Source organism: Panulirus ornatus, chromosome 2 (assembly GCF_036320965.1).
Source record: "Panulirus ornatus isolate Po-2019 chromosome 2, ASM3632096v1, whole genome shotgun sequence".
Taxonomy (NCBI): Eukaryota; Metazoa; Arthropoda; class Malacostraca; order Decapoda; family Palinuridae; genus Panulirus; species Panulirus ornatus.
Genome location: NC_092225.1, coordinates 42,098,543 through 42,122,550, shown reverse-complemented (window position 1 = coordinate 42,122,550; position 24,008 = coordinate 42,098,543). Strand labels below are relative to the sequence as shown.

The 24,008-nt window shown below is 38.4% G+C and overlaps 1 protein-coding gene across 1 annotated transcript in view; it reads right to left on the bottom strand.

Annotated features, from left to right (window-relative positions):
• Nucleotides 1-312: 312 nt before the first annotated feature.
• The window catches only part of LOC139753187 (glutamate receptor ionotropic, delta-1-like), a 245,364-nt gene continuing 221,668 nt past the window's right edge, over nucleotides 313-24,008 (bottom strand). Inside the window, exon 5 of the mRNA XM_071669385.1 lies at nucleotides 313-456. Within this exon, the coding sequence (XP_071525486.1) occupies nucleotides 313-456 (144 nt within the window). The remainder of the gene's footprint in view (nucleotides 457-24,008) is intronic.

Sequence of the window (24,008 nt, the reverse complement as noted above, 5' to 3'; positions counted from 1 at the left end):
CCACCATATTGTTCAACAATCACTATCTTTTCCCAGTATAATAAATTGTCATATTGTCAGTCGTTGAAATATTTTCACCATATTGTTTAGTACTCACTGTCCACCAATTTTCTTTCTTTTTCTTCACCAAACACCACATTGTATCACATCTATACATCTGTTCGCGTCACTGAACGATATATCAGTTCTACTGTTCTGTGTCGGGTAGCAGCTGTTGACCATGCGCAGGAAGTTCACCAGGTTCTTCTCATGCAGAGGGTGAACCCAGTTCGAGTGGCGGGAGCACGTGATGTCCGGAAGTATCAGTGGGCTTCAGAGCGAGCAAGCAGCGGCTGCCTTCCCCTCACAGTGTGGCTGGTACACGTCTTGACTGACGCCCCCAAGTTTGCTCTCGTCCTGTTGTATGTGTTCCAGTGAGCCATAGACAGGAGAATCATAGTCTCTAGCTTCCGTAATCTATTGCAAAAGGCACATCTCGGGTACACATAACGGGACGGGGATAGTTGGTAACATTGCTTAATTCTCTTTGTTTCCATTTCAAGGATTTTATGAAGTATCTTCAGCATCGTTTCTTTCAGAAGTAATGTTGTTCTGCATCTGGAAACTATTCTGGAATCATGCTCGGGTACTTTTCGTGGCACAGAAGAATTAAAGCTACGCATTCTTTAAAGGAAAAAATTGACCAAACCTTTCTAAAAAAAAAAAAAAAAAAAAAAAAAAAAAAAAAAAAAAAACTTATACCTCTGTAATTTGAGCACTCACTCTTATCCCCTTTGCCTTTGTACAATGGCACTATGCACGCATTCCGCCAATCCTCAGGCATCTCACCATGAGTCATACATACATTAAATAACCTTACCAACCAGTCAACAATACAGTCACCCCCTTTTTTAATAAATTCCACTGCAATACCATCCAAACCTGCTGCCTTGCCGGCTTTCATCTTCCGCAAAGCTTTTACTACCTCTTCTCTGTTTACCAAATCATTTTCCCTAACCCTCTCACTTTGCACACCACCTCGACCAAAACACCCTATATCTGCCACTCTGTCATCAGACACATTCAACAAACCTTCAAAATACTCATTCCATCTCCTTCTCACATCACCGCTACTTGTTATCACCTTTCCATTTACGCCCTTCACTGAAGTTCCCATTTGCTCCATTGTCTTACGCACCCTATTTACCTCCTTCCAGAACATCTTTTTATTCTCCCTAAAATTTACTGATAGTCTCTCACCCCAACTCTCATTTGCCCTTTTTTTCACCTCTTGCACCTTTCTCTTGACCTCCTGTCTCTTTCTTTTATACTTCTCCCACTCAATTGCATTTTTTCCCTGCAAAAATCGTCCAAATGCCTCTCTCTTCTCTTTCACTAATACTCTTACTTCTTCATCCCACCACTCACTACCCTTTCTAAACAGCCCACCTCCCACTCTTCTCATGCCACAAGCATCTTTTGCGCAATCCATCACTGATTCCCTAAATACATCCCATTCCTCCCCCACTCCCCTTACTTCCATTGTTCTCACCTTTTTCCATTCTGTACACAGTCTCTCCTGGTACTTCCCCACACAGGTCTCCTTCCCAAGCTCACTTACTCTCACCACCTTCTTCACCCCCAACATTCACTCCTCTTTTCTGAAATATATATATATATATATATATATATATATATATATATATATATATATATATATTTTTTTTTTTTTTTTTTGCTTTGTCGCTGGCTCCCGCGTTTGCGAGGTAGCGCAAGGAAACAGATGAAAGAAATGGCCAAACCCCCCCTCCCCCATACATATGTATATACATACATGTCCACACACTCAAATATACTTACCTACACAGCTTTCCATGGTTTACCCCAGACGCTTCACATGCCATGATTCAATCCACTGACAGCACGTCAACCCCGGTATACCACATCGATCCAATTCACTCTATTCCTTGCCCTCCTTTCACCCTCCTGCATGTTCAGGCCCCGATCACTCAAAATCTTTTTCACTCCATCTTTTCAACTCCAATTTGGTCTCCCACTTCTCCTCGTTCCCTCCACTTCCGACATATATATCCTCTTGGTCCATCTTTCCTCACTCATTCTCTCCATGTGCCCAAACCATTTCAAAACACCCTCTTCTGCTCTCTCAACCACGCTCTTTTTATTTCCACACATCTCTCTTACCCTTACGTTACTTACTCGATCAAACCACCTCACCCACACATTGTCCTCAAACATCTCATTTCCAGCACATCCACCCTCCTGCACACAACTCTATCCATAGCCCATGCCTTGCAATCATACAACATTGTTGGAACCACTATTCCTTCAAACATACCCATTTTTGCTTTTCAAGATAATGTTCTCAACTTCCACACATTCTTCAAGGCTCCCAGGATTCTCGCCCCCTCCCCCACCCTATGATCCACTTCCGCTTCCATGGTTCCATCCGCTGCCAGATCCACTCCCAGATATCTAAAACACTTTACTTCCTCCAGTTTTTCTCCATTCAAACTTACCTCCCAATTGACTTGACCCTCAACCCTACTGTAACTGATAACCTTGCTCTTATTCATATTTACTCTTAACTTTCTTATTTCACACACTTTACCAAACTCAGTCACCAGCTTCTGCAGTTTCTCACATGAATCAGCCACCAGCACTGTATCATCAGCGAACAACAACTGACTCACTTCCCAAGCTCTCTCATTCCCCAACAGACTTCATACTTGCCCCTCTTTCCAAAACTCTTGCATTCACCTCCCTAACAACCCCATCCATAAACATATTTTTTTTTTTATTCATTATACTTTGTCGCTGTCTCCCGCGTTTGGGAGGTAGCGCAAGGAAACAGACGATAGAAATGGCCCAATCCCCCCCCATACACATGTATATACATATGTCCACACACGCAAATATACATACCTACACAGCTTTCCATGGTTTACCCCAGACGCTTCACATACCTTGATTCAATCCACTGACAGTACGTCAACCCCGGTATACCACATCGCTCCAGTTCACTCTATTCCTTGCCCTCCTTTCACCCTCCTGCATGTTCAGGCCCCGATCACACAAAATCTTTTTCATTCCATCTTTCCACCTCCAATTTGGTCTCCCTCTTCTCCTCGTTCCCTCAACCTCCGACACATATATCCTCTTGGTCAATCTTTCCTCACTCATTCTCTCCATGTGCCCATATATATATATATATATATATATATATATATATATATATATATATATATATATATATATATATATATATATATATATATATATATATATATATATATATATATATATATATATATATATATATATATATATATATATATATATATATATATATATATATATATATATATATATATATATATATATATATATATATATATATATATATATATATATATATATATATATATATATATATATATATATATATATATATATATATATATATATATATATATATATATATATATATATATATATATATATATATATATATATATATATATATATATATATATATATATATATATATATATATATATATATATATATATATATATATATTCCTATGAGTCCACGGGGAATATGAAACACGAAAGATCCTAAGTGCACTTTCGTGTAATAATCACATCATCAGGGGAGACACAAGAGACAGATATAACAGTCAGTTGATATACATTGAAGAGACGAAGCTAGGACGCCATTTTGTAAACATGTGATTGTCCAAAACATACAACTAGCGTTCATAAACTTATCATTTTACAAATCTTATCAACAATAAAGTTATCTAATTTGTACAAACCATCACTAATATTAAAATTATGATTCTCTGTGTATCTAATATTAGAAGATTCAATGATATTTCTCTTGGTAATAGAGTCATAATTAACAACTGTGATGGCGTTACTCCAGTCAATACAATGATCATAGTTTTTAACATGATTAAACAAGGCATTTGATTCTTGTCCCGTTCTTATACTATATTTATGTTGCTTAAGTCGAACAGAAAGATCCTTACCAGTCTGACCAACATAAAATTTAACACAGTTTCCACAAGGAACTTTATAGATGGAACCAAGAGAATTTTCTGGTGAATCCCTGATTAAGATATTCTTTATAGTATAATTGTTGGTAAGGGCAACATTTACATTAAATGATTTAAGCAACATGGAAAGGAAAGTGAAATAATTATTAAAAGGGAGAACTAAAAGATTCTTGGTGTCAATGGGAGGTTTGGGCTCAACTCTATAAAATGATTTCTTTGCTAACTTAGGGGATTTATCAATGAAAGATCTAGGGTACTTTAACTTAGATCCAATAGAATATATCTTATCAAACTTATCATCAATAAACTCTGAACTGCAAATACGTAATACACTTAGGAACATAGATTGAAATGATGATGATTTAACTCTCTCATGTTGAGATGAGTAATAATGGATATATGAGCATAAATTGATGGGTTTTCTGTATATGCTAAATTTAAACTTGTTTCCTTGTCTATGACTCATGCAATCTTAAAATGGTAACATACCATTATTTTCATTTTCTACAGTAAATTTGATGGAAGGTACTAAATTGTTAAGTAAGGGGAGAAATATTTGTATATTTTCATTTGTTGGCCAAACACCAAGAACATCATCTACCTACCTAAACCAAATTGCATTAGAAGGTAAGATATCCTTTAGTAATTTTGTTTCAAAAAATTCCATATAAAGATTACTTAGTACAGGTGAAAGAGGGTTACCCATTGCCGTACCAAATTTTTCACCATAATAATTTGCATTAGATTCAAATACACAGTCTTTTATACACAATCTTATCAGTTTATTGAAATTAGACTTTGAAACAGGTAAATGAATATCATCCAAGATATCAAATAAATATTCTAAAAGGTCATCAATTGGAACTTTAATGAAACGTGAGGAAACATCAAAGCTAACTAGTTTGAAATCAAAATTAATATTGATATTGTTTAGTTTGCTGACTAAATCTACATTGTTCATGATATTAGAATTCGATACCTTACGCACTATAGGGCTTAATAAGGAAACTAACCATTTTGATAATTTATATGTGATGGAGCCTACTGAACTCAATATAGGTCTTGCTGGAAAATTTTGTTTATGTGTTTTGATAAGTCCATACATATATGGCAATGAAGGGGATAAAGATGACAAATTTTTGATAAGAGAAATGTTACCTTTCAACAGCAACTTCATTTCTTTATTGAAGTGAGAATTAACTTCTTCTAAGGGATTTTTACTAAGTTTAGAATATGTTGTGTTCTCATTAAGACGATCATTCATTTTAAAATAAATAGTTACTTTTGTCTAAAATCACAACAGTGTTAGCCTTTTCTGCTTTAGTAATATGTATATCCTTGTGTTTTTTTAAGGTGTTAATAGCTCTTATGAATCTTTTAGGGCAATTAGCTTCCACTGGTTTTGACAAACTGGCATACACTAAACCCTTACAGATATTAATATCATTATTACTTAAATTACTGTATTTTTCTAAATTACAAAATGACTTTGTGACATCAACACAGCTGGCTTCTCTGTTAGAGCATACAAAACTTAAACCATAGCCTAATGAACACAAGGAATCTTTATCTAGTTGTTTATTAGATAGGCTTACCATAAAAGATGGGTTTGTGTTCTTCGTCCAGTCGCTGTTTTCAATAAGATGATCCAACTTGTAGCCTATTGCGTTCTTTCCTTAATTTATCATAGCAACAGTCTAACATCCGGTTCTTTTAGTGTGTCGGTATTTGCAGTCCAGAGTTTATTGATGATGAGTTTGAGAAGATATATTCTATTGGATCTAGGTTAAAGTACCCAAGATCTTTCATTGATAAATCCCTTAAGTTAGCAAAGAAATCATTTTATAGAGTTGAGCTCAAACCTCCCATTGACACTAAGAATCTTTTAGTTCTCCCTTTTGATAATGATTTCACTTTATTTCCCATGTTGCTTAAATCCTTTAATATACATGTTGCCTTTAGCAACAATAATACTATAAAGAATATCTTAATCAGGAATTCACCAGAAAATTCTCTTGGTTCCATCTATAAAGTTCCTTGTGGAAACTGTGATTAATTCTATGTTGGTCAGACTGGTAAGGATCTTTCTGTTAGACTTAAACAACATAAATATATTATAAGAACGGGACAAGAATCAAATACCTTGTTTAATCATGTTAAAAACTATGATCATTGTATTCACTGGAGTAACGCCATCTCAGTTGTTAATTCTAACTCTATTACCAAGAGAAATATCATTGAATCTTCTAATATTGAATACACAAAGAATTATAATCTTAATATTAGTGATGGTCTGTACAAATTAGATAACTTTATTGTTGATAAGATTTGTAAAATGATAAGTTTATGAACGCTCGTTGTATGTTTTGGACAATCACATGTTTACCAACTGGCGTCCTAGCTTCGTCTTTTCGATGTATATCAACTGACTGTTATATCTATCTCTTGTGTCTCCCCTGATGATGTGATTATTACACGAAAGTGCACTTGGGAACTTTTCGTGTTTCGTGTTTCGTGTTTCATTTTCACCGTTGACTCATAGGAATATCTTGATTACGCGCAAAATTGTGATCCTTTCCAATATGGATTCCACACGGGTATTCTATTACTTCTCTACAAGCAGTCCTGGACTTTCGTTACTGCTTTCTCCAAATCGCTAATCAAGGCTCACCAACTGAAGTTGCGATTTGAATTCCTTAGGAAATGCCTTGAAGAACAAGTGATGCCAAGATCTGTCCTACCTCAACGTTTGTTGCAGCTGTCTGGTCGACCATTTGACCAACTTCAAAATATTATTTTAAAGGAAAACATTGAATTAAAGAAACTTGAAATGGAGGAGGCTTTTCGTATTTCAAGAGAGAAGAAACGTGCCTTTCAAATGACAGTACCGACACAATGGAAGAACCGGATGTTTGACTATTGCTATGATGAATTAAGAAAAGAACGCAATAGGCTACAAGTGTCACTAAATCGTAAGTTGGACCGTCTTATTGAAAACAGCGACTGGACCAAGAACACAAACCCATCTTTTGTGGTAAACCTATCTAATAAAGAACTAGATAAAGATTCCTTGTGTGCATTAGACTATGGTTTAAGTTTTGTGTGCTCTAACAGAGAAGCCAGCTGTGTTGATGTCACAAAGTCTTTTTGTAATTTAGAAAAATACAGTAATTTAAGTAATGATGATATTAATATTTGCAAGGGTTTAGTGTATGCCAGTTTGTCAAACCAGTGGAAGCTAATTGTCCTAAAAAATTCATAAGAGCTATTAACACCTTAAAAAAAGACAAGGATATACATATTACTAAAGCAAATAAGGCTAACACTGTTGTGATTTTAGACAAAAGTAATAATTTATCTTAAATGAATGATATTCTAAATGATAACACAACATATTCTAAACTTAGTAAAAATCCATGAGAAGCAGTTAATTTTCGCTTGAATAAAGAAATGAAGTTGTTGTTGAAAATTAACATTTCTCTTATAAAAAATTTGTCATCTTTGTCCCCCTCATTGCCATATATGTATGGACTTATCAAAAAACATAAACAAAATTTTCCGGCAAGACCTATAGTGAGTTCAGTAGGCTCCATCACATATAAATTATCAAAATGGTTAGTTTCCTTATTAAGCCCTTTAGTGGGTAAGGTATCAAATTCTAATATCATGAACAATGTAGATTTAGTCAACAAGCTAAACAATATCAATATTAATTTTGATTTCAAACTAGTTAGCTTTGATGTTTCCTCACTTTTCATTAAAGTTCCAGTTGATGACCTTTTAGAATATTTATTTGATGTCTTGGATGATATTCATTTACCTGTTTCAAAGTCTAATTTCAATGAACTGATAAAATTATGTATAAAAGACTGTGTATTTCAATTTAATGGAGATTATTATGCTTAAAGATTAAGTAAGGCAATGGGTAACCCTCTTTCACCTGCACTAAGTAATCTTTATATGGAATTTTTTGAAGCAAAATTACTAAAGGATATCTTACCTTCTAATGCAATTTGGTTTAGGTATGTAGATGATGTTCTTGGTGTTTGGCCAACAAATGAAAATTTACAAATATTTCTTCCCTTACTTAACAATTTAGTACCTTCCATCAAATTTACTGTAGAAAATGAAAATAATGGTATGTTACCATCTTTAGATTGCATGATCCATAGACAAGGAAACAAGTTTAAGTTTAGCATATACAGAAAACCCACCGATGTATGCTCACATATCCATTATTACCCATCTCAACATGAGAGAGTTGTATCATCATCATTTCAATCTACGTTCCTAAGGGCATTACGTATTTGCAGTTCAGAGTTTATTGATGATGAGTTTGATAAGATATATTCTACTGGATCTAAGTTAAAGTACCCTAAATCTTTCATTGATAAATCCCTTAAGTTAGCAAAGAAATCATTTTATAGAGTTGAGCCCAAACCTCCCACTGACACCAAGAATCTTTTAGTTCTCCCTTTTAGTAATAATTTCACTTTGCTTCCCATGTTGCTCAAATCCTTTAATGTAAATGTTGCCTTTAGCAACAATAATACTATAAAGAATATCTTAATCAGGAATTCACCAGAAAATTCTCTTGGTTCCATCTATAAAGTTCCTTGTGGAAACTGTGATAAATTTTATGTTGGTCAGACTGGTAAGGATCTTTCTGTTCGACTTAAGCAACATAAATATAGTATAAGAACGGGACAAGAATCAAATGCCTTGTTTAATCATGTTAAAAACTATGATCATTGTATTGACTGGAGTAACGCCATCTCAGTTGTTAATTCTAACTCTATTACCAAGAGAAATATCATTGAATCTTTTGTTATCAAATACACAAAGAATTATAATCTTAATATTAGTGATGGTCTGTACAAATTAGATAACTTTATTGTTGATAAGATTTGTAAAATGATAAGGTTATTAACGCTCGTTGTATGTTTTGGACAATCACATGTTTACCAACTGGCATCCTAGCTTCGTCTCTTCGATGGATATCAACTGATTGTTATATCTCTCTCTCGTGTCTCCCCTGATGATGTGATCATTACACGAAAGTGCACTTGGGAACTTTTCGTGTTCATTCCCCGTGGACTCTTAGGAATATCTTGATCACGCGCAAAATTGTGATCCTTTCCAATATATATATATATATATATATATATATATATATATATATATATATATATATATATATATATATATATATATATATATATATATATATACACACACACATATACACATATATACATATACACAATCATATACCTCAATTCATGTGTACCCTGAAAATATTCTTAAATTACTGAAAATAAGGATAATACATTCATTAAATTGAAACATATGATCTAACTGCCTTACTTCACCAAATGTTAAGCATCAAAAATTAAGACAGCCAAGACAGACTGATTCTTTTGAAATTACTGAACTTTATCTTGCTTCAACTTCAGCACATCTTCCCAGCAATTTGTTAATGTACAAGAAACATTAGGTACAGTAGGGTTGAGGGTCATGTCAATTGGGAGGTAAGTTTGAATGGAGAAAAACTGGAGGAAGTAAAGTGTTTTAGATATCTGGGAGTGGATCTGGCAGCGGATGGAACCATGGAAGCGGAAGTGAATCATAGGGAGGGGAGGGGGCGAAAATCTTGGGAGCCTTGAAGAATGTGTGGAGGTCGAGAACGTTATCTCGGAAAGGAAAAATGGTTATGTTTGAAGGAATAGTGGTTCCAACAATGATGTATGGTTGCGAGGCGTGGGCTATGGATAGAGTTGTGCGCAGGAGGGTGGATGTGCTAGAAATGAGATGTTTGAGGACAATATGTGGTGTGAGGTGGTTTGACCGAGTAAGTAATGTAAGGGTAAGAGAGATGTGTGGAAATAAAAAGAGCGTGGTTGAGAGAGCAGAAGAGATTGTTTTGAAATGGTTTGGTCGCATGGAGAGAATGAGTGAGGAAAGATTGACCAAGAGGATATATGTGTCGGAGGTGGCGGGAAAGAGAAGTGGGAGACCAAATTGGAGGTGGAAAGACGGAGTGAAAAAGATTTTGTGTGATCGGTCCCTGAACATGCAGGAGGGTGAAAGGCGGGAAAGAAATAGAGTGAATTGGATCGATGTGGTATACCGGGGTGGATGTTCTGTCAGTGGATTGAATCAGGGCATGTGAAGCGTCTGAGGTGAGACGCGGAAGGTTCTGCAGGCCTGGATGTGGAGGGGGAGCTGTGGTTTCGGGCATTATTACGTGACAGCTGGAGACTGAGTATGAATGAATGGGTCCTTTGTTGTCTTTTCCTAGCGCTACCTCGCACACATGAGGGGGGGGATGTTATTCCATGTGTGGCGGGGTGGCGATGGAAATAAATAAAGACAGACAGTATGAATCATGTACATGTGTTACATATGTATATGTCTGAGTGTGCATATATATGTGTACATTAAGATGCGTGATTGGACGTGTATGTATATACATGGGCATGGGGGTGGATTGGGCCATTTTCTTTCGTCTGTTTCCTTGCGCTACCTCGCAAATGCGGGAGACAGCGAAAAAGGAAAATAAATAAATATAAAGAGATAAATAAATAAACATATATATATTCATATATATATATATATATATATATATATATATATATATATATATATATATATATATATATATATATATATATATATATATATATATATATATATATATATTATTTATATTTTCATCTATTTTTCTTTGTCGCTCTCTCCCGCGTTAGCAAGGTAGAGCAAGGAAACAGACGGAAGAATGGGCCAACCCACCCACATACACAAGTATATACATACACGTCCACACACGCAAATTTACATACCTATACATCTCAGTGTACACATATACATATACACACACAGATATATACATATATACACATGTACATATTTCATACTGTCTGGCTTTATTTATTTCCATCGCCACCTCGCCGCGCATGGAATAACAACCGCCTCCCCTCTCATGTTTGCGAAGTAGCGCTAGGAAAAGACAACCAAGGCCTCATTCATTCACACTCAGTCTCTAGCTGTCATGTAATAATGCACCGAAACCACAGCTCCCTTTCCACATCCATGCCCCACAGAACTTTCCATTGTTTACCCCAGACGCTTCAATCCATTGACAACACGTCGACCCCGGTATACCACATTGTTCCAATTCATTATCTTCCTTCCACGCCTTTCACCCTACTGTATGTTCAGGCCCCGATCACTCAAAACATTCTTCACTCTATCTTTCCACCTCCAATTTGGTCTACCACTTCTCCTCGTTCCCTCCACCTCTGACACATATATCCTCTTGGTCAATCTTTCCTCACTCATTCTCTTCATGTGACCAAACCATTTCAAAACACCCACTTCTGCTCTCTCAACTCTCTCAACACTCCCTCTGTTTCCACACCTCTCTCTTACTCTTACATTACTTACTCGATCAAACCACCTCACACCACATATTGCCCTCAAACATCTCATTTCCAGCACATCCACCCTGCTGCGCACAACTCTATCCATAGCCCACGCCTCGCAACCATACAACATTGTTGGAACCACTATTCCTTCAAACATACCCACTTTTGCTTTCCGAGATAATGCTCTCGACTTCCAAACATTCTTCAAGGCTCCCAGAATTTTCTCCCCCTCCCCCACCCTATGATTCACTTCCGCTTCCATGGTTCCATCCGCTGAAGATCCACTCCCAGATATCTAAAACACTCCACTTCCTTTACTTTTTCTCCATTGAAACTTACCTCCCAATTGACTTGATCCTCAACCCTACTGTACCTAATAACCTTCCTCTTATTCACATTTACTCGTAACTTTCTTCTTTCACAGACTTTACTAAACTCAGACACCAGCTTCTGCAGTTTTCCACATGAATTAGGCACCAGCGCTGTATCATCAGCGAACAACAACTGACTCACTTCCCAAGCTCTCTCATCCACAACAGACTGCATACTTGTCCCTCTTTCCAAAACTCTTGCATTCACCTCCCTGACAACCCCATCCATAAACAAATTAAACAACCATGGAGACATCACACACTCCTGCCGCAAACCTATATTCACTGAGAACCAATCACTTTCCTCTCTTCCTACACGTACACATGCCTTACTTCCTCGATAAAAACTTTTCACTGCTTCTAACAACTTGCCTCGAACACCATATATTCTTAATACCTTCCACAGAGCATCTCTATCAACTCTATCATATGCCTTCTCCAGATCCATAAATGCTACATACAAATCCATTTTTTTCCTAAGTATTTCTCACATACATTCTTCAAAGCAAACACCTGATCCACACATCCTCTACCACTTCTGAAACCACACTGTTCTTCCCCAATCTGATGCTCTGTACATCCCTTCACCCTCGCAATCAATACCCTCCCATATGATTTACTAGGGATACTCAACAAACTTATACCTCTGTAATTTGAGCACTCATTCTTATCCCCTTTGCCTTTGTATAATGGCACTATGCAAGCATTCCGCCAATCCTCAGGCACCTCACCATGAATCATACATACATTAGATACCCTTACCAACGAGTCAACAATACAATCACATCCCTTTTTAATAAATTCCACTGCAATACCATCCAAACCTGTTGTCTTGCCGGCTTTCATCTTCCGTAAAGCTTTTACTACCTCTTCTATTTTTACCAAATCATTTTCCCTAACCCTCTCACTTTGCACACCACCTCGACCAAAACACTCCAACTCTGACACTCTATCATCAAAAGCATTCAACAAACCTTCAAAATACTCACTCCATCTCCTCACATCACCACTACTTGTTATCACCTCCATATTATTCCCCTTCACTGAAGTTCCCATTTGCTCTCTTGTCTTACGCACTTTATTTACCTCCTTCCAGAACATCTTTTTATTCTCCCTAAAATTTAATGATACTTTCTCACACAAACTCTCATTTGCCCACTTTTTCACCTCTTGCACCTTTTCCTTGACCTCTTGCCTCTTTCCTTTATACATCTCCCAGCCATTTGCATTTTTGCCCTGCAAAAAACGTCGAAATGCCTCTCTCCTCTCTTTCACTATTAATCTTACTTCTTCATCCCACCACACACAACCCTTTCTAATCAACCCACCCCCCACGCTTCTCATGCCACAAGCATCTTTTGCGCAAGCTATCAATGCTTCCCTGAATACATCCCATTCCTCCCCCACTCCCCTTACCTCCTTTGCTCTCACCTTTTTCCATTCTGCACTCAGTCTCTCCTGGTACCTCCTCATACAAGTGTCCTTCCCAAGCTCACTTATTCTCACCGCTCTCTTCACCCCTACATTCTCTCTTCTTTTCTGAAAACACATACAAATCTTCACCTTCGCCTCCACAAGATAATGATGAGACATCCCTCCAGTTGCACCTCTTAGTACATTAACATCCAAAAGTCTCTCTTTTGCGCGCCTATGAATTACACGTAATCCAGTAACGCTCCCTGGCCATCTCTCCCAATCACCAGTCCTTTTTCAGCACATAAATCTACAAGCTCTTCACCATTTCCATTTACAACAGTGAACACCCCAGTTATACCAATTATTCCGTCAACTGCCACATTAATCACCTTTGCATTCAAATCACCCATCACTATAACCCGGTCTTGTGCATCAAAATTACTAACACACTCATTCAACTGCTCCCAAAACAATTGCCTCCCATGACCTTTCTTCTCAATCCCAGGTGCATATGCACCAATAATCACCCATCTCTCTCCATCAACTTTCAGTTATACCCATATCAATCTAGAATTTACTTTCTTACACTTTATCACATACTCCCACTACTCCTCTTTCAGAAGTAGTGCTACTCCTTCCCTTGCTCTTGCCCTCTCACCAACCCCTGACTTTTCTCCCAAGACATTCCCAAACCACTCTTCCTATTTACCCTTGAGCTTCGTTTCACTCACAGCCAAAACATCCAGGTTCCTTTCCTCAAACATACTACCTATCTCTCCTTTTTTTCATCTTCGTTACATCCACACACATTTAGACACCACAATCTGAGCCTTCGAGAAGGAGAATGAGCACTCCCCGCGTGACTCCTTCTTCTGTTTCCCCTTTTAGGAAGTTAAAATAGAAGGAGGGGAGGGTTTTTGGCTCCTCACTCCCGTCCCCTTTAGTCGCCTTCTACGACACATAAGGAATGCGTGGGAAGTATTCTTTCTCCCCTATCCCCAAGGATATATATATATATATATATATATATGTATATATATATATATATATATATATATATATATATATATATATATATATATATATATATATATATATATATATATATATATATATGTATATGTATATATATATGTATATATATATATATGTATATATATATATATATATATATATATATATATATATATATATATATATATATATATATATATATATATATATATATATATATATATATATATATATATATATATATATATATATATATATATATATATATATATATATATATATATATATATATATATATATATATATATATATATATATATATATATATATATATATATATAAATATATATATATGTATATATACATATATACATTTTATTATTCATTTTGCTTTGTCGCTGTCTCCCGCGTTTGCGAGGTAGCGCAAGGACACAGACTAAATTAATGGCCCAACCCACCCCATTACACAAATGTATACACACACACGTTCACACGTCAACTGCCGTATACCACATCGGTCCAATTCACTATATTCCTTGCCCTCCTTTCACCCTTCTACATATTCAGGCCCCGATCACACAAAATCTCTTTCACTCCATCTTTCCACCTCCAATTTGGTCTCCCACTTCACCTCGTTCCCTCCACCTCCGACACATATATCCTCTTGGTCAATCTTTCCTCACTCATTCTCTCCATGTGCCCAAACCATTTGAAAACACCTTCTTCTGCTCTCTCAACCACGCCTCTTTTATTTCCACACATCTCTCTTACCCTTACTTACTCGATCAAACCACCTCACACCACATATTGTCCTCAAACATCTCATTTCCAGCACACCCACCCTCCTGCGCACAACTCCATCCATAGCCCACGCCTCGCAACCATACAACATTGTTGGAACCACTATTCCTTCAAACATACCCATTTTTGATTTCCGAGATAATGTTCTCGACTTCCACACATTCTTTAAGGCTCCCAGGATTTTCGCCCCCTCCCCCACCCTATGATTCACTTCCACTTCCATGGTTCCATCCGCTGCCAGATCCAATCCCAGATATCTAAAACACTTTTCTTCTTCAAGTTTTTCTCCATTCAAACTTACCTCCCAATTGACTTGACCCTCAACCCTACTGTACCTAATAACGTTCCTCTTATTCACATTTACTCTTAAGTTTCTTCTTTCACACACTTTACCAAACTCAGTCACCAGCTTCTGCAGTTTCTCATATGAATCAGCCACCAGCGCTGTATCATCAGAGAACAACAACTGACTCACTTCCCAAGCTCTCTCATCCACAACAGACTTCATACTTGCCCCTCTTTCCATAACTCTTCCATTCACCTCCCTAACAACCCCATCCATAAACAAATTAAACAACCATGGAAACAACACACACCCCTGCCGCAAACCTACATTCACTAAGAACCAATCACTTTCCTCTCTTCCTACACGTAGACATGCCTTACATCCTCGATAAAAACTTTTCACTGCTTCTAACAACTTGCCTCGAACACCATATATTCTTAATACCTTCCACAGAGCATCTCTATCAACTCTATCATATGCCTTCTCCAGATCCATAACTGCTACATACAAATCCATTAGTTTTTCTAAGTATTTCTCACATACATTCTTCAAAGCAAACACCTGATCCACACATTCTCTACCACTTCTGAAAACACACTGCTCTTCCCCAATCTGATGCTCTGTACATGCGTTCACCCTCTCAATCAATACCCTCCCATATATTTTACCAGGAATATTCAACAAACTTATACCTCTGTAATTTGAGCACTCACTCTTATCCCCTTTGCCTTTGTACAATGGCACTATGCACGCATTCCGACAATCCTCAGGCATCTCACCATGAGTCATACATACATTAAATAACCTTACCAACCAGTCAACAATACAGTCACCCCCTTTTTTAATAAATTCCACTGCAATACCATCCATACCTGCTGCCTTGCCGGCTTTCATCTTCCTCAAAGCTTATACTACCTCTTCTCTGTTTACCAAATCATTTTCCCTAACCCTCTCACTTTGCACACCACCTCGACCAAAACACCCTATATCTGCCACTCTATCATCAAACACATTCAACAAACCTTCAAAATACTCACTCCATCTCCTTCTCACATCACCACTATTTGCTATCACCTCCCCATTTGCGCCCTTCACTGAAGTTCCCATTTGCTCCCTTGTCTTACGCACTTTATTTACCTCCTTCCAGAACATCTTTTTATTCTCCCCAAAATTTAATGATACTCTCTCACCCCAACTCTCATTTGCCCTCTTTTTCACCTCTTGCATCTTTCTCTTGACCTCCTGTCTCTTTCTTTTATACATCTCCCACTCAACTGCATTTTTTCCCTGCAAAAATCGTCCAAATGCCTCTCTCTTTTCTTTCACTAATAATCTTACTTCTTCATCCAACCACTCACTACCCTTTCTAATCAACCCACCTCCAACTCTTCTCATGCCAAAAGCATCTTTTGCGAAATCCATCACTGATTCCCTAAATACATCCTATTCCTCCCCCACTCCCCTTACTTCCATTGTTCTCACCTTCTTCCATTCTGTACTCAGTCTCTCCTGGTACTTCCTCACACAAGTCTCCTTCCCAAGCTCACTTACCCTCACCACCCTCTTCACCCAAACATTTGCTCTTCTTTCCTGAATACCCATACAAATCTTCACCTTAGCCTCCACAAGATAATGATCAGACATCCCTCCAGTTGCACCTCTTAGCACATTAACATCCAAAAGTCTCTCTTTCGCGCGCCTGTCATTTAACACGTAATCCAATAACGTTCTCTGGTCATCTCTTCTACTTGCATACGTATACTTATGTATATCTCGCTTTTTAAACCAGGTATTCCCAATCACCAGTCCTTTTTCAGCACATAAATCTAGAAGCTCTTCACCATTTCCATTTACAACACTGAACACCCTATGTATACCAATTATTCCCTCAACTGCAACATTACTCACCTTTGCATTCAAATCACCCATCACTATAACCCGGTCTCGTGCATCAAAACCACTAACACACTCATTTAGCTGCTCCCAAAACACTTGCCTCTCATGATCTTTTTCTCATACCCAGGTGCATATGCATCAATAATCACCCATCTCTCTCCATCAACTTTCAGTTTTACCCATATTAATCGAGAATTTACTTTCTTAAATTCTATCACATACTCCCACAACTCCTGTTTCAGGAGTACTGCTATTCCCTCCCTTGTTCTTGTCCTCTCACTAACCCCTGACTTTACTCCCAAGACATTCCCAAACCACTCTTCCCCTTTACCCTTGAGCTTCGTTTCACTCAAAGCCAAAACATCCAGGCTCCTTTCCTCAAACATACTACCTATCTCTCCTTTTTTCACATCTTGGTTACATCCACACACATTTAGACACTCCAGTCTGAGCCTTCGAGGAGGATGAGCAGTCCCCGCGTGAGACCTTCTCTTTCCCATTTTAGAAAGTTAAAAATACATCCAGGCCCAACAAAACTTTCCTTGATTTACCCCAGAATCTTCACATGCCCTGGTTCAATCCACTGATAGGACGTCGACGCCGGTATATCACTCTATTCCTATATTCCCGGTAATTCACTCTATTCCTTGCACACCTTTCAACCTCCTGCAGAGTCAGGCCCCGATCACTCAAAATCTTTTTTTACTCCATCTTTCCACCTCCAATTTCCACCTACTCGTTCCCCCCACCTCTGACACATATATCCTCTTTGTCAATCTTTCCTCACTCATTCTCTCCATGTGACCAAACCATTTCGAAAAACACCTTCTTCTACTGCCTCAACCACACTCTTTTTATTACCACACATTTCTCTTACCCTGTTATTATTTACTCGATCAAACCACCTCACACCACATATTATCCTGAAACATCTCATTTCCAGCAAGTCCACCCTTCTCCGCATAACTGTATCCATAGCCAACGCCTCGCAACCATATAACATTGTTGGAACCACAATTCCTTTAAACATACACATTTCTGCTTTTCGATATAAAGTTCTCGACTTCCACACATTCTTCAACGCTCCCAGAACTTTCGCCCGCAGCCCCACCCTATGATTCACTTCCGCTTCCATGGTTCCACCTGCTGCCAAATCCACTCCCAGATATCTAAAACACTTCACTTCCTCCAGTTTTTCTCCTCTGAAACTTACCTCCAATTATCTTGTCCCTCAACCCTACTGTACCTAATAACCTTGCTCTTATTCACATTTACCATCAGCTTTCTTCTTTCACACACTTTACCAAATTCATTCACCAGCTTTTGAAGTTTCACACACGAATTAGCCACAAGCGCTGTATCATCAGTGTACAACAACTGATTCCATTCCTAAGCTATCTCATCCACAACCGACTTCATACTTGCCCTTCTTTCCAAAAGTCTTGCATTCACCTCCCTAACAATCCCATCCATAAAATAATTAAACAACCATGGAGTCATCACACATCCCTGCCTCAAACCAACATTCACTAAGCATCAATCACTTTCCACTCTTCCAACACGTACACTTGCCTTACATCCTCGATAAAACTTTTCCCTGATTCTAACAACTTGCCTTCCACACCATATATTCTTAATAACTTCCACAGAGCATCTATATCAACTCTATCATATGCCTTCTCAGATCCATAAATGCAACATACAACTCCATTTGCTTTTCTATGTATTTCTCACATACATTCTTCAAAGCAAACAGCTGATCCACATATCCTCTACCACTTCTGAAACCACACTGCTCTTCCCCAATCTGATGCTCTGTACATGCCTTCACCCTCTCTATCAATACCCTCCCATATAGTTTCCCAGGAATAATCAACAAACTTATGCCTCTGTAATTTGAGCAATTACTCTTATCCCCTTTGCCTTTGTACAATGGCACTATTTAAGCATTTCGCCAATCCTCAGGCACCTCACCATGAGTCATACATACATTAGATAACCTTACCAACCAGGCAACAATACAGTCACCCTTTTTTTTAATCACTTCCACTGCAATGCCATCCAAACCCGCTGCCTTGCCGGCTTTCATCTTCCGCAAAGCTTTTACTATCTCTTCTCTGCTTACCAAATCATTTTCCCTAACCCTCTCAATTTGCACACCACCTCGACCAAATCACTCTATATCTGTTAATCTATCATCAAACAAATTCAACAAACCTCCAAATTACTCACTCTATCTCCTCACATCACCACTACTTGTTATCACCTCCCCACTAGCCGCCTTCACTGAAGTTCCCATTTGCTCCGCCTTTCTTACCACTTATTTTACCTCCTTCCAGAACAACTTTTTATTCTCCACCCAAAATTTAATGATACTCTCTCACCCCAACTCACATTTGCCCTTCTTTTTCACCTCTTGCAACTTCTCTTGACCTCCTGTCTCTTTCTTTTAATACATCTCACCACTCAACTGCATTTTCCCTGCAAAAATCGTTCCAAATGCCTCTCTCTTTTCTTTCACTATAATCTTACTTCTTTCATACCAACCACATCACTACCCATTTCTAATCAACACCAACTCCAACTCTTCTCATGCCAAAAGCATCTTATGCGAAATCCTCACTGATTCCCTAAATACATCCTAATCCTCCCCACTCCCCTTACTTCCATGTTTCATCGACCTTCTTCCATTCTGTACTCAGTCTCTCCTGGGTACTTCCTCACACAAGTCTCCTTCCCAAGCTCACTTACCCTCACACCCTCTTCACCCAAACATTTGCTCTTCTTTAACCTGAATACCCATACAAATCTTCACCTAGGCCTCCACAAGACAAAGATCAGACATCCCTCAGTTGCAACCTCTTAAGCACATTAACATCAAAAAGTCTCTCTTTCCCGCGCCAGTCATTTAACACGTAATACCAATAACGTTTCTCTGGTCATCACTTCTACTGCATACGTATACTTATGTATACTCGCTTTTTAAACCAGGTATTCCCATCACCCAGTCCTTTTTCCAGCACATAAATCCTAGAAGCTCTTACACCATTTCATTACAACACTGAACACCCATGTAAAACCAATTATTCCTCAACTTGCAACATTACTCACCCTTTCATTCAATCACACCATCACTATAACCCGTCTCCGTGCATAAAAACCACTAACACAATCATTTTAGCTGCTCCCAAAACACTTGCCTCTCTTGATCTTTTTCTCATATACCCGGAGTGCATATGCATCAATAATCACCCATCACTCTTCCATCAACTTTCAGTTTTTACCCCAAATTAAATCGAGAATTACTTTCATAAATTCAAATCACATACTCCCCACAACTCCTGTTCAGGAGTACTGCTATCCCTCCCTTGTTTCTTGTCTCTCTCAACCCCTGACTTACCACCTCACGACATTCCCAACCATCTTCCACTTTACCCTGAGCTCGTTTCACTCAAAGCAAAACATCCAGGCTCCTTTCCTCAAACCATACTACCCTATCTCTTCCTTTTTTCACATCTGGTTACATCCACAACAGCATTTTAGACACTCCAGTCTGAGCCTTCGAGGAGGATGAAGCGTCCCCCGCGTGAGAACCTTCTCTTTCCCAATTTAGAAAGTTAAAAATACATCCAGGCCCAAACACAACTTCCTTGATTTACCCCAAAATCTTCACATGCCCTGGTTCAATCCACTGATAGGAACGTCGACGCCGGTATATCCACTCTATTCCTATATTCCCGGTAATTCACTCTATACCATGCACACCTTTCAACCTCCTGCAGAGTCCAGGCCCCGATCACTCAAAATCATTTTTACTCCATCTTCCACCTCCAATTTATTTTTTTTTCCCCCCCACCTACTTCCTCGTTTTTCCCTCCCCACCCTCTGACACATATAACCTCTTTGTCAATCTTACCTCACTCATCACTCCATGTTGCCAAACCATTTCGAAAACAACCATCTCCTACTGCCTCAACCACACCTTTATTAACCACACATTTCTCACCACTGTTATAATTTACTCGATCAACCACCTCACACACATATTATCCTGAAACATCCATATCCAGCAAGTCACCCTTCTCACGCATAACTGTACCATAGCCAACGCCTCGCAACCATATAACATTGTTGGAACCAACAATTCCTTTAAACATACACATTTCTCTGCTTTCGAAATAAAGTTCTCGATCTTCCACTCATTCTACAAATAATCACGCCCAGAACTTTCGCCCGCAGCCCCACCCTATGATTCACTTCCGCTTCATGTTCCACCTGCTGCCAAATCCACACCAGATATCTAAAACACTTCACTTCCTCCAGTTTTATCTCCTCTGAAAAGTACCTCCAATTATCTTGTCCCTCAACCTACTGTACCTAAAAACCTTGCACTTAATTCACATTTACCATCAGCTTTCTTCTTTCACACACTTTACAATTCATTCACCAGACTTTGAAGTTTCACAACACGAAATTACCCACAGCGCTGTATCATCAGTGTACAACAACTGAATCCATTCTAAGTCCATCTCATCCACAACCGACTTCATACTTGCCTTCCTTTCCCAAAATCTGCATTCACCTTCCCTAACATCCCATCCATAAAATAAATAAACAACCATGAGTCATCACACATTCCCTGCCCAAAACCAACATTCACTAAGCATCCAACACTTTCCACGCTTCCAACACGTACACTTGCCTTACATCCTCTGATAAAACTTTACCCTGATTCTTTAACAACTTGCCTTCCACACCATATATTCTTAATAACTACCACAGAGCATCTATATCAACTCTATCAATGCCTTCTCAGTTCCATAAAATGCAACATACGAAACTCCATTTGCTTTCTATGTATTTCTCCCATACATTCTTCAAAGCAAACTGTCTGATCCACATATCCTCTACCACACTGAAACCACACTGCTCTTCCCCAATCCTGATGCACTGGTACATGCCATCACCCCTCTATCATACCCCTCCCATATAGTTTCCCCAGAATATCAACAAACTTATGCCTCAGTAATTTTGAGCAATACTCTTATCCCCTTGCTTTGACAATGGCACTATTTAAGCATTTCGCCCATCCTCAGAGCACCTCACCAGAGACATAACATACATTAGATAACCTTACAAACCAGGCAACAATACAGTCCCCCTTTTTCTTAATCACTTCACTGCAATGCCACCCAAACCCGCTGGCCTTGCCGGCTTCATCTTCCGAAAGCTTTTACTATCTCTTCACGCTAACCAAATCATTTTCCCAAACCCTCTCAATGCACAAACTACCACCTCGGACCAAATCACTCTAATATCTGTTAATACAACATCAAACAAATTCAACAACCTCCAAATTAACTCACTCCTAGTCTCCTCACATCACCACCTACTTGTTATCACATCACCCACTAGCCGCCTTCACTGAACTTCCATTTGTTCCCATGTCTTAAGAACTTTGTTTACCTCCTTCCAAACTATCTTTTTATTCTCCCTATAATTTTAAGACACTTCTCTCACCCCAACTCTTATTTGCCCTCTTTTTTCTCTCCTTGCACCTTTTCTCCTTGACCTCCTGCCTCTTTTCTTTATACATCTCCCAGTCATTTGCACTATTTTCCTGCAAAAATCGTCCCAATGCCTCTCTTCTCTTTCACTAATACTCTATACTTCTTCATCCCAGAAATACCCACCACTCACAACCCTTTGCAATCGCCCACCTCCTCCTCTTTTTTCCATGCACAAGCCAATGTTTCCATAAACACACCACATTCCTCCCCCACTCCCCTTTCGTCCTTTGTTCTCGAACCTTTCTCATTCTGCCTAAACTTTCTTGGTTTCTTCCTAACGACAAATCTCCTTCCCAAGGTCACTTACTCTGACCACTCTCTTTCACCCCAATTATTCTCTTTTCGTTTCTGCAAACTTCTTTAAATTTTACCCTCGCCTGCACAAGATAATAACAGACATCCCTCCATTGCACATCTCAAAACATTTAACATCGAAAAGTAATCTCTTTCGTGCGCTTAACAATTATTTAACAACGTAATCCAATAACGCTCCTGGCTCTTATTGTACTAACATACGTAAACTTATGTATATACCTCTTTTTAAACCAGGTATTCCCCAATCAACAGTCCTTTTTCAGCACAAAGAAAGACACCAAATCCACAAGCTCTTCAACCATTTCCATTTACAAAACTGAACACCCATGTAACAGCAATTAATCCCTCAACTGCCACATTAATTCTCCTTTGCATTCAAATCACCCATCACTATAACCCTCTTGTGCATTAAAACTACTAACACACTCACCAGCCAGCTTCCAAAACACTTACCTTCATGATCTTATCTTCAATGCCCAGTGCAATATGCACTCAATAATCACCCATCTCCTACATCCACTTTAAAGTTTTAAACCAATATCAATCTAGAGTTAACTTCTTACACCTAACAATACTACCAACCCATTCATGTTTCAGCGGAGTAAGTTGCTACTGCTAAGCATGCGATTGTCCTCTCATAACCTCTTGACTTTACTCCCGAGACGTTCCAAAACCACTCTTCTTCTTTAAAAACCTTGAGCTTCGTTTCCACTCAAGCCAAAACCATCCAGGTTTCTCTCCTCAAACACACTACCTACCTCTCCATTCCTCTCATCTAGGTTACATCCACACACAATTAGACACTCCAATCTGATCCTTCGAGGAGGATGACCAATCCGCCGCGTGACTCCT